The sequence below is a fragment of the Centruroides vittatus genome, unplaced genomic scaffold, assembly GCF_030686945.1.
Source record: "Centruroides vittatus isolate TY-2023 unplaced genomic scaffold, ASM3068694v2 contig_817, whole genome shotgun sequence".
Taxonomy (NCBI): Eukaryota; Metazoa; Arthropoda; class Arachnida; order Scorpiones; family Buthidae; genus Centruroides; species Centruroides vittatus.
The window spans coordinates 1,808,809-1,822,163 of NW_027122532.1; the positions used below are offsets into that span (position 1 = coordinate 1,808,809).

Sequence of the window (13,355 nt, forward strand, 5' to 3'; positions counted from 1 at the left end):
ATCACCTCTCTGTTGACATTAGCTTCTCAGGTGTCGTTTCGATCTCCACCAAAGCTTATTTGTGCTTGTCGACATACACTGGCATTTGTTTGAATGTATAATAATATAACCAAACTAGCTGCAAGTACCCGCTTCGCTGGGTTTTTTTTTGTTCATACATTTATATGTAATATAGTTTATTTTTAATATAAAAGACATGCGTTAAAAGACTTTTCTTTTCCTAGCAGATAAGTCCAGCATTGCTCGGGCAAAAAGTAACAATAGCGAAGATTAAGATTATTATGTTATAGCCAACCTTACCTGTTTTCACAGAATGCAAGAATTAGGTCCCCCTGTTTCCAGAGACTAATTAGAGAATTTTTAGATGGGTCTAAAAATATATTTGATTTTCTGCAAAAACGCATAAAACCGTATCTGCGCCTGTAAATCTTGTACGTTGCTTTCTCTTAACACTTCTATTGTTAACACTCCCATTCTTAACACTTTCAACCCACATATCTCTCAACTGTTATCTGCGACTGCATTCGCGCAGATTTTGCAAGCAAACCCTATTTACATTCAATATTTCAACAACCATAGTAAATTGTTATATAACACCTATCGCAAGAAATGATGAGAATTGCTGAGAATCAAATGAATTGTTTTCAATTTGATTAATTTTCTGGAACATTTACAATTATTCTATAATCCAACCAACACAAAAAAAACAAATTCGAATTTAAAATGGTTCGAACATTTGGTTAAAAAATCGAAATATATAAAAATATTTATAACAATGTCTGAAATGTTATCAATTTAATACCCCTAAGTACTCAATGAAGACTAAACGTAGTTAAATACGAAAAATTACATCTAAAATAGTACAGTAGAAGCTGTTCTTCAGGTTAAGACTTAATGCTTTCCCTCTCTCCCCACGGGGGAATTTTGAAAAATCCCTTCTTAGTGTGCATTTTCATGGCATACCCTAACTGTGTACCAAATTTCACCTCTAGGTGGTTGCATCGGTTAATCTGTTATTGGAAACGTCCAAAAGTCTTTCTGAAATAATATAGAATATTATGGAACATTCTTGAAAGATCTAAAAATTATTAAAGTAATTCAAAACTTTCCAAAATATTTGTTGTTTCTTTTTATATTTAATTTTTTTTAATTATTTGATTATTTAAAAAATGTACTATAATGTAATATTAATTTAAAAACAAATGAGAGGGGGTAGGTTGTAGGGGTGAAGAATGAGAGTGAGGACAGAGAATATGTATGAGAATTCTACAATATTCCAAAAAATTTTGGAACTTTCTAGAAAAAACTGGAACATTCTCATTGAAGCGTTACACATTTTTGAAGTCAACTACTTTCAACCCCGATATCTCCCACACCCTTATAGCTATCGAGATGCAACCACCATAGAGCATGATGGGAGACTTGGGTCTACTAATTAAAAACGTAATTAAAAACAAAAAATTGCAAATACAGTTGAAGCCGTTCTTCAGGTTAAGACTTAATCCTCTCCCTCTCCCCCCGCGGAAGAAATTTCGAAAATCCCTTCTGTAGTGTTCATTTTCATTGTGTACCCTACTGAAACGTAGTTAAATACAAAAATTTGCATCTAAAATAGTACAGTAGAAAGCCGTTCTTCAGGTTAATGCTCTCCCTCTCCCCCTGCGGGGGGAATTTCGAAAAATTCCTTCTTAGTGTGCATTTTCATGACATACCCTAACTGTGTACCAAATTTCACCTCTAGGTTCTGGAACTTTCTAGAAATAACTGGAACATTCTCATTGAAGCGTCATACATTTTTGTAGTCAACCACTTTCAACCCCCATATCTCCCACACCCTTATAGCTATCGAGACGCAACCACCATAGTGCACGATGGGAGACTTGGGGCTACTACCACACACAAACACCATTCATGTGCGATGTGTAGTTTTGGCTGCAGAGTGAGATATAGGCACACACATGTCCATTTATATATATATATTCAGTCTTTCACTGACGTATTTTGTATGTGTCGACATTCTCTAATTTCAGTCTTTCACAGTAACACACATATATATATTGTGTGTTATTTGTTGATTTTTAACAATTTCTTCCTGCAATTTTTTTGGGCCCCCTACAGTATTTGTTTTGTATCCATTAGTTCAAAATTTCTTGAATGGAACTTTTTTAAACTAACATTTGAGATGTTTGAAGCTTGGGAGCTTCTTCCTCACACACATTATGAATATTTTTTACTGTTTGTATGATGTTATATTCTTTTTGAAACTCATAAAGTATAATATACCCAATTAATATTTTATCCAAAGTTGTCAAATTGATTTTATTCAAACTAATTGTGAAGTAAAAAGTTCAAAATAAGTTTCTAAATAAAAACATATTTTCTAAACATTAGTAATAATGTGTTAAATTTAACAACTGTTATAATTAAATCACACATTTAAGTTAAGTAACCACAGTGTTATAAATATGCAAAAACTTTCTGTTAAACCTAACACAAACTTTACTTATTAACCATGGCAACAGAGAAATGCATGAAAGCTAAGAGGCAGGCTGTAATATCAATATTGAGATAAAAAGGAACTTGTTGCACAGAACAAAAATTGTACACACAGTGGATTGGTGGCCGTGTTTAAGACGCCAAAGTCGGCAGTGTGTGACTGCTTAATACAGTTTTCATTTAATTTTACAGTATTTACATATATTTATTGTTTTTGTGTTTGGACTCATTATGAGGTCATTTAATTGTGTTAGTTTTATCTTAAATTATGTATATTTGTTGTTTTAAGTTTATTGAAATGGGTATTGTTGATGGTAAAAGAATGAATTAAATTCGAAGTATGGGACACCACTGTATTATAATTTTGGTAAATACAAATAGTCCTTAGTGCAATTCCTTCAAATAAATGTGTTAACTCTCCATGCAGCACTTATTAGAGACATTCTTCAGAATCACATTATACCAAAAACTGATGTGTAGTACAAAAATTGTTTGTAATTAATGAACCATATTAAAACAAAATCATGTTAACTGAGGACTTCCTGTACAGTTATATAACTTATCAATAATTGTACATATTAAATATAGTTTATATAAATTAGATTGTTTTTATTGCACAAATGTATTTATTCATAAATGTTTTTCTCTATAATTTTAGTCCTGCTCATCCCATGACCAATGAAGATTTTCGTAAACTTTTGATGACTCCCCGAGTGCCGCCTCCCACTGCGCCTCCAGCAGCAAAACCGGAAATATTTGAGTAAGTCACTTTGTAAATTTATACATTTCTTATAAAAGATTTATATTTAATCTTGGTAATCTGAAATGTATGGGATTGGAACAGTGTTGAAGATTGCCAGATTATTGGAAGTATCAATAAAATGAGTTCAATGTATTAATAAAATGAGTTCAATCATTTAGAAAGAAAGCAGCCATATTTTAGTGTATATTAGAATTCTGAAGTTAATTGTCAATCCATTCAAATAATTTTAATTATGTAGTAGTAAACTTCTTACCTCTAATAAATTAAATAATTATCTCAAATAACAAATTGGTAGAGATACAGTGTGGAGCAGAATTATACACCAGTGTAATTTTTTAAAAATCTTTTGAATTATTTAGAGCAGATGGACAAAATTCTACATACCTTTTTATCATCATCTTCTAATGGCACACCAAATATTATCCTGATCAATTAATCCAAGCATGCAAAAATAGTCATTTCACAGTGGTGCAAAATTATGTGCCAGATACATACAAATAAATCACTATGGTAAGAGTTTACAAATGTTTAATGCATAATACTGAAGGTAAGTGGATACTGCATTTTTTTTTTTAACTCAAAAAACAAAATGTACGTTGCAGCTTTTAACTTTGAGCGCATTTTTAACTGTGTCTCGACAAAAGGTGCTAACTGACTTTGAGAAGGATCAAATTGATGGTTTACACTCAAATGTCAAGTCAATAATTGAAATATCTGCCACCATTTGATGCTCTGGAGATGTTATTACAAAATACAACAACAATTCAGACAGTTATCACATTAAGAAATGAAGTGGAAGGTCATCTTCATTTTCAAGCCTTGACAGAAAAACAATTTGATGAGCTGCTAATAATAGAAATATTACTGCAAACCAAATTCTGCTTTGAAATGGACCATTGAAAGAGTGCTTTGCTTATCTTCTCATCTAAAATATTCAAAAAAGATGCCCAACACTGTCTGAAAGATCACCATAAGGTAGCAAGAGTAGAATGAACAAAGACGACAAAGAGTTGGACAGCTGAGTGATGAGAAATCATTTTCAGTGACATAAAACATTCAATTTGGATGGCCTGGATCAACATTGGCACAACATCAGAAAAGAAGAGCAAGATTATTTTAAGTATATGTAAGACCTGGCTCAGTAATGATTTGGGAAGCTTGGAAAATCTGAAATTGTCTTTCTGAATCAGTGGATGAATGCAACAGAATATCAGAAAGGGCTAGCAGGACATATTCTTTCTATTGGCAAAAAATTGGAAGAGCAAAACAGAAATTATGACATGATGATGCTCCTATACATACTGCTATAAGTGATGTTTGAAGAAAACAGTGGTTTGCATTGAACAATGTCAGTATAATTGACTGGCTAGTGCACTCTCCTGACCTGAACCCTATCAAAAATCTATGGGACATCAGGGAAGACAGTTCTAAACAGTTGGATAGTTGAAATTAGCCATCATAAGAGAGTGCCATAAATCGGTGTTAGAGAACTGCAGAATTTAATTATTTTAATGCTAAAGGATATATTTGCAATTATTTCCAAACACAGAATCGATAAAAGTATAAATTTTTTTTTTTGTTTGTGATTCAGTGAATAAATAGAACAGTGTTTTTCAACTTTTTTCATTGAGTGGCACCCTTGATTGAAAAATAAAAAATCGCAGTACCCTTGACCAGCAGTGGATTTAGAATCTGAAAAGGGGGGCTAATGGAGGGAGCAGATGAATTTTTTGTGAAAACGAATATTATGTGCAATGCTGGAGTGGGGTCCGGGGAGGGAGTCCCTTCCCTGGGAAGAAAAATTTTAAAAATTGACAGTTTTAAGTAGCATTTTAATGCAAAAATAGTGTTTCTATGTGTTCAAAATCAAAATTTAAGTCCATTGAATTTTGTCGAAATACTGACAATGAGTTATCTTGATCTACACTTAAGTAAATTTCCAAGAAAATGCCTAAAAGTCTTAAACTTTGCGACACCCCAATCGTGGTGCCATGGCACCCTAAGGTGGTGCCGCGGCACCCCGGTTGAAAAACACTGAAATAGAAGGTGACATATAATTTTGCACCACCTTGAAATGACTATTTTTGTGTAGATCCTAATAGATTAATCCAATGTTTGGATTAATCTATTAGGATGAAATTTGGTGTAAGTCATTAAAAGACAATGTTAAATATGTAAAATTTTGTCGATCTACTCTAAACAATCCTAAAGTTTTTTTAAAAAATTACACTGGTGTATAATTCTGTGCCGCACTGTAGGTAGAGAGATGAAGATGGGTAGATTCATAGAAGAAATTGTAACCAGATGAATGTGTGGACAGTTAGCAATACATAGCCATGAAACCTTCAACTATTAAGTTAAATATTGCAGGTATTTGTACGAGGGCTGTTCGGAAAGTTCGCGGCCTCAAATAGAACAACAAACAAAATAATGTTAAAACTTTTTTTATTTTTCAATATAGTTTCCTTTATTAGCAATGCACTTATTCCAGCGATGTTCTAGCTTTTTCATGCCATCACAATAGGTCAATTTGGCAAGGTGTGCGAAATACTCATTCACTTCAGAGATGACTTTGTCATTTGAGTGGAATCTCTTTCCAGCCAAAAATTTTTTAAGGTTTGGAAAAAGGTGGAAGTCACTGGGGGCCAAATCAGGTGAGTACAGTGGATGTGGAACTAATTGGAAGCGAAGTTCGTTTATCTTTTGTTCGGAGATTCTGGCAGAATATACAGGTGCATTATCATGTTGGAATGGAACCCTTTTTCTTCTTCAAGTGTTGCCTCTTTTCTTTGATTTCTTTCTTCAGTTTTTCCAAAAATTCACAGTAATAGACAGCATTGATGGTCTTTCCTCTTTCTAGGTAGTCAATAAAGATGATGCCTTTAGCATCCCAAAAAACCGAAGCTGTCACTTTCCCCGCTGATGAAACTGTCTTTGCCTTCTTTGGTGGTGGCGAACTGTGGTGTTTCCACTGCTTCGACTGTTCTTTTGTTTCAGGAGTGTAGTAATGGATCCACATTTTATCAGTAGTCACAAACCAATGCAAGAAATCCTGTGGATTTTTCTGATAGAAGTCCAAACACTCCTTTGACATCAAAGTGTGAACACAATTTTGCTCGGCGGTCAGCAGATACGGCAACAACCTTGCTGAGACCTTCGTCATACCCAAATTTTCGGTTAAGATGTGGTGCACTCAGTCAACAGAGATGCCTGTTGTCTCAGCTATCTCACGCGTTTTCAAACGGCGATCTGCTAACACAAAATCGTGAACTTTGTCGATATTTTCTTCAGTGACAGCAGTTGACGGCCGTCTGCTGCAAGGGTCATCTTCCACACTTTCTCTGCCAGATTTAAAAAGGGCTGTCCATTTTTTCACAGTGGTGTACAAAGGAGCAGACTCTCCCAAAACTTCATCCATGTCAGCTTTGATTTGAGATGGGGTCAACTCTTTTTTTGTCAGGTATTTTATGACCGCACGAGTCTCCATCTTCTCCATTTTTGACAAAGCACTTGCACACTAACTATCTGCTAAGCGGTTGTGGCAAAACTTTACGACAAATCAAGTGGAAATTGGTATTGTATCTTTAGCAAAGATGTCTGAATAATTCCCGCCAAAAATTAAATTGATCGCAGCACCGCATATAGGCAAGGCCGCAAACTTTCCGAACAGCCCTCGTATTTATGTAATAGCAACGAAAGCCTCGTATATCTTCACCAATTGATTATTTGAGATAATTATTTAATATTAATATACTTTCTATCATTTTGTTATTCATGTGTGCTGCCAAGTTGGTAGATTCCCAATAAATTTAGTGGGAAATTGAAGTGACTGTAGGAGATTTAGTAGGTGGTACAATATTTTTAGTGGGTGATTTTGCTATTTATACAGTATTATGTTATAAGATATTAAACCACAGAGTGAAACAAAGGTTTCATTAATAATATATTTAATATATTATAACATAACATTAAAGATCCCATATAAAGATCAAATTAATATATCTTCCATACTTTTGAAATGAAAAGGATGCAAGGAACTTTTGATTCACACTGTATTTGCATGATCAATGTCAGTGTACAATCTTGGTAATCTGATGTGTTGGACATAATATAATCTCTGATATGTAATGTTGCATGTGACATTATATATTTGATTTTCAGTTTGATTTGTATTCCATCTTTAAAACTTGAAGTTGACTTTTAAAAAAGATTGAAAATGTTAGTCATCAATAAATTGTGTTTGTTCAAGGTTTTTCTTAAGCAATTTGCAAGCAGTTTTGTTCTGTTACCATGGAAAGTAAACTGAACTTTATAAAAAGTGCTTAAGGTGGAAAAAAACTTCAGATATGGCAAGCATGTTGGGATTAAGGTTCAACCATTTCAACAATTTTAAAAGATGAGAAATGCATTTTGAAATGTGTTCAAAATTCTATGTCAACACATTCAATGATAATTAGTAAGAGAAGTGTAGTGATGGAAGATATGGTAAGTTTGAATGGGAGATCAGTATTGATGGCATCTGTCTGTAAGCCCAAGTTTAATTCAGAAAAAGATCATAAGTCTGAAGATTTAGAGGAAACAAGGTGAGTGTTATAGAAGATATCTTCAAGGTTAGCCATGTTTGGTTTTATAGATTTTAAAGCACGTTCAAACTTGTGTAACATAAAAGTGAGTGGAGAGGTTGCAAGTATGGACTTGGCAGTGGAATTTCCTTTGAAATTGGCCACAATTATTGAAGATGGAGGCTACCTCCATGAACGGGTATTCAGTATCAATGAGACCGGGTTGTACTGGAAGAAAATGCCAACATGTACGTACATTGCTAAAGAGGAGAAATCAATGTCTGCGTTTAAAACCTCAAAAGCTAGAGTTATATTCCTGCTAGATGGAAATGTTGCCAGTGACTCTAAAATTAGATCAATGCTAGTTTACCATTTCAAAACTCTCAGATCCCTTAAAGGCATCACTGAAGCTTTTCTTCTGGTTTTATGGAAATCCAATGTGGATAACAAAGGTATTTTTAAAGACTGGTTCTTCCATATACTTGCTTCTGAAATAGAAAGTACTTCTCCAATAAAAAAAACTGCCTTTCAGTATTCTACTTGTACTAGATAAAGCCCCTAGTCATCCACAACTTGACAATTTTCACAACAATATCAAGATAGTATAATGTTTCCTAATACAATCTCTGTCCTACAGTCGATGGATCAAGATGTAATAGCAAATCTTAAAGCTTACTACCTAAGCAGAAATTTCTCGCAGGCTGTGAAAGAGACTGAAAATGAGAATGGAGTGACACTTAGGTAGTTCTGGAAGAACTATAACATATACAAAGTAATAAAAAACATTGATGCTTCCTGGCATGAGGTAATGAATAAAAATGAATGGTGTCTGGAAAAAGCTCTGTCCACAATTTATGAAGAACTTAACAGAGCCACTGACTTCAGTGACCATCAAGGTGATGGTGGTGGAACTAGACAGGCAATTACATTTAGAAATTGAGAAAGATGATGATGATGAAATGCTGGGAAGCCATAGTCAGAGGCTTTGTAATGAGGATTTAATTGAGTTAATAGAAAAAATATGACACGACAGAAGAGAAACCAAGTGAGGAACAAAAGAACTTCACTTTTAAGTAGCTGGCTGAAGATTTTTGATTGATCGAGATGGCTCTAACTTTTGGGTCTTGGACTCATAAAAAGATATAGGTGCATTTTGGAAGCAGTACAAGAAGTTATTGGTTGCTACAGACAAATTTATAAAGACAAAAAAATTAACTGTACAGACATCCCTTTATATGTATAGAAAAGAGTGGCACCAAAATTTGGTTTCAACCTTTTACTGCATTACAAGCAATAATGCATTCTGTCAGGTCCAACATTTATAGACATTCTACCTACCCAGGGATGCTTACAGTTGTTGATTCGGTTACATTTAGTTGAGCTGATAATTTATTGTTTTTCAAATTGATTTTATATTAAGATAAATATTAAAAATAAATTATAACAATAATAATTTATTTTTAACTATAGAGAGAAAGATGAAATTGATGATACAGGCGATAGAGCCGAAAAAAGGAAGAAGAAGAAAAAGTAAGTTAAATAGTGATGAGAATAAAAAATTAATTCGTATTTAGTAATAATTTTAATTATAAGCAATTTATATAAACAGGAAAAAACCAAAAAAATAGTTTAAAAGTATTCTAAAAATAAAATTACACATAATAAACAACATATACATGGTGTCTAAAATGTGCGGCGAAAAATTTGTAATGACTTTAAAGTTATTTATAAGTCGGGCATTGCGTTCCAGATCCATAAGTTGTATATCCTACATTTCCACTTTACAGTAGATGGCATTACTACCTGCTGATAGACAATCTGGTTTTTGGACTGAAGTCTTTGAATGGAGTCTTTTGTTGATCTCATAATCTCCCATAGTATCTGGAGGCATCTAGACCTCACTTTTCCAGATTTTGGAGCCTCTGGGGACATTTCCAGCATTTGCTGCGAGAGAAATTGTAATATCATACTTAAAACTTAAACCTTTTCCACCGCATGGTAACTTTTCAGATATCCTATAGAACTCTTGTCAAAATAGGATCATTATCTAAAATTTGTTTTTATATAATGGATGGCTCAAAAGTCAGATTATGGATATATTTTAAGGATGCTAAAAGCTGGTGTGGAATGAGTTTGTGTTGTTTTTTGTAATTCACTTTATTGAAATGACTGAATCGGGAATACAGTGAAAGTTGGTTTAAAACAACTGTGTAGCATAAGGTTGTTCTAAACCAGTTTTAACCATTCTTAAAATATATCTCACAAAGAAAGGCAACAAAATGAGTACCTGACTTGTAAATGTTTTATGTTTAAAATAAAAGTAAAATTAAATCTGTTAATAATAATCAAAAATCCTCAATTCTAAATAGTTTCCAGAAAAAAAAAGGGAACCAATTTTAAGTTGGAGTTCTATGCTCTGATGCAAATATTCCTGGTGTTTGTTTCTGCTTATGAGTCTATTTTATGGCTTTGGTGGGTTTGGACTGCAATTTTTACTTCTGTAGGAATGGTGGGTTACATTTCTCATTACCCAATTATTTATTATTGCAGTGTTTTTAAAAATTGACTTATTAAACAATACTTACTAGTTTATTTATTCCCACAATTGTTTTTATTAACAATTTTAAATTTTCAAAGAAATTCAAATTTTCCAAAAACACAGGCTAAGAAACAACAAACAACTTGGAAATTGTTGAAATGAAGTATTGGGATTAACTTGCAGTCAGAACAAAAAACTGCCAGTAGCAGATCTATATTAGATTTTCATTTATAAACCAGTTTAAGTTGTAACACTGTTTAAACATCTCCCAGATAAATGGAATGTTTTCATTCCCTTTTAATTTGTGGTTTGTGTTTATTTCTACTATTGGAAACTTTGTAAAAATACAGGGTCTTCCAAAAACAATGCTGCTATTTTAAATTACTGTAATTATGTTAATTATTACCTGAGAAGTATGCAATGTACACCAATCAATAGAGTTTGAATTTTATTTACTGTTTAATTCAAACATCTTTTTGTTTGTGATCTCTAGGAAGTACAACCAAACAAAACAAAAAAATAATAAACAAAAAATGGCAACACTGCATTGGAAAAAGTGTTTTGTGTTCTACAGTTTACAAAGTCAGAATCAGCCATCATCATTCAACCCTAGTTTCTTGGACAACCTCATACTGATCCACCATTTTTGTTGCACAGTGTTGACTGATTCTGTGTTTGCAGACTGCGGAATACAAATTTGCAGACTGCATTCTCTGTTGTAGAGTCTCCTTTTTTGTTTATGTTGCTTTCTAGAAACATTAGACAAAAACATGTTTGAATAAGACAGTAAATGAAATTTGAATAGTTACTGTATCGATTGGTGTACTGTACAGTACATCACATACTTCTTGGGTAATAATTACATAATCACAGTAATTTAAAATCATTTCATTCTTTTGAAGACCTTGTATAATAAAAGTGTACGAAACCAAATGACGGTCATAATGAATCGGGCTAATTAAGTGCTATTATTAATGATAAACTACTAAGTAATTTGGTACTAGAGCATAGTAATTTGGCATTAGGCACCATCTCTTATTAAATTTAATAATTAAATTTACTAATTAATTTAAAAACGTTCTGGAAGGAAAGAACCAGTCGAAGCACAACTCAAACCTGCAACTCCCACTTACCATGCAGATGCATTGTGAATTATGCTACATGAACCTCCATCTGAGTTTTCCCTTTCAGACATATTTAATATAAGGTATAACCATCTACGGTTACTCACAGTGCCGACTGAGTACAACTATACCCACAGCCTTTTAATCAATCACTGTGTCACTCAGTTGGATTAACAGGTCATGAATATAGCAGCTGTTCCCACTCAATGCCTTGAGTAACCATGGATGGTTAAACCATAAGTTAAATATGTCTGGAAGCAAAGAGTTTGAACTGAGGTCTGGGTAATTGGCAATGCATCACTGGTAATCAGGAGTTGCTGGTTTGAGTCCTGCTTTGGGCTCGAACTAGTACACCAATAGAGCTTTTATTGTTCCAATGGAAGTCATATACAAATACAGTGGGTGATCGGTTAACGAAAATAATCTGTTCCAAGACTTTGTTCGCTATCTAAATTGTTCGTTAACCAATTATCAATTTACCATAAGTTTTTATGGGAATTTGATTAATTCATTCTGGAGACTCCCTAAAAATATATGTATATATATATTTACATATATACTTTCTTACTACATTTATTTATTTGTAATAATAAAAATACATATATACACAGTCTTGCATGTTTATTAGTCATGTTTTTTCCATTTGTGGAGGTTAAAGAATCTGTCTAATGCCGATTTCTTTTCTCTCTTCTTCAGGATTTTTCAGAAGTAATTAATAGCATTGTAATTGTAGAGATCTCCAAGCCTATTAACCTCAACCTGGTTTGGATGCCATTTTAAGACCACTGTTCTGTCATCCTCCCACTTCTTCAAAAGATATTTAACAGCAGATATCAGCATTAATGTTCTTTTTCAGAAGAAAACATATCTTGTAGAGTTTCTTGGTGTTCTTCATTCAAGAGTTTTTGGCATTCTGTCTTCAGATCCATTTCAGGTTCCATTATGAGCTCTTCAATGTCCTTTATTTCTCAGATGTGATTTTTGTTACTCTTTTAGCTGCTTGAGTCTTCTTGATTATATTGTATCTTTCTTAGATAAGATTGAACTGCAGCCTACTGTAGATTTGTATAAGCCATACTGCCCAGCAACATCAGACATCTGCCACTCTATACTTTTTCTATTATACTCTCACCTTTCAAAAATAAAAACTGATGCAAAATTTAACGAGTGTCCGTTCGACAATCTCACGAATACTATAAAAGAATTGTTTCTGTCAGAAAAATAAAAGGCTGAAATTACAAGGGAGAGTTTCAAAGTTCGGAGGAATACTATCTGATCAGTATATTCCGGGTTGAGCATCGAGGTCGACATCTGTCTCCCATGCTCCGAAAAGTTTCAAATTGTTGCCTGAAGACAAGGGAAGATCAATCGGTATTCATTATTTTACATTGCTTTTTGTGTTTGTTCTGAGAGGTGTTCATTATCTGAACATGTGTTTGTTGTTCGAACATAAAAATCTTTCGTGAAAATGTTCATTATCCTATTTGTTTATTAACAGATCATCCACTGTACTATAATTTATCACCTGCTATGAGAGAAAACCCAATATGATAATACAACTACAGGTGAGAATTGGCACAACTCACGGCTGATTCGATTGCTTTCTCACAGTTGACTGATGCAGGAACCATATGGCAAAGAGCTAGGAGTGTCTACTCACTAATCTTGTTACCTAAAGTCTCTCTTCATGTTCAAGAATAGTTTATTCGTGACTAGCTAATTGGCTGCATTGCAATTGTTGTCACTTCCTCAATCAACAACACTAAAAGGAACTGCAAGCTCCTGACCAATCACAAAGTGTTTTCTTTTTTCACCAGACAAGCAGTACCAGTATGTAGTGGATAAAAATGATAAAAGTATGGAAACAGATA

The 13,355-nt window shown here is 33.4% G+C and overlaps 1 protein-coding gene and 1 long non-coding RNA gene across 3 annotated transcripts in view; both read left to right on the forward strand.

Moving 5' to 3' along the window:
- Nucleotides 1–13,355, forward strand: part of beag (IC cytokine homolog beag) — a 48,836-nt gene that overhangs the window by 16,009 nt on the left and 19,472 nt on the right. For both annotated transcript variants that reach the window (XM_067278732.1, XM_067278733.1), the window contains exons 3-4: nucleotides 3,155–3,256; nucleotides 9,292–9,351. In XM_067278732.1, coding sequence (XP_067134833.1) covers nucleotides 3,155–3,256; nucleotides 9,292–9,351 — 162 coding nt within the window. The remainder of the gene's footprint in view (nucleotides 1–3,154; nucleotides 3,257–9,291; nucleotides 9,352–13,355) is intronic.
- LOC136982183 (uncharacterized) lies at nucleotides 12,123–12,797 on the forward strand. Its single transcript, XR_010881860.1, has 2 exons — nucleotides 12,123–12,355; nucleotides 12,687–12,797. It is a non-coding gene; the product is annotated as an uncharacterized lncRNA (long non-coding RNA).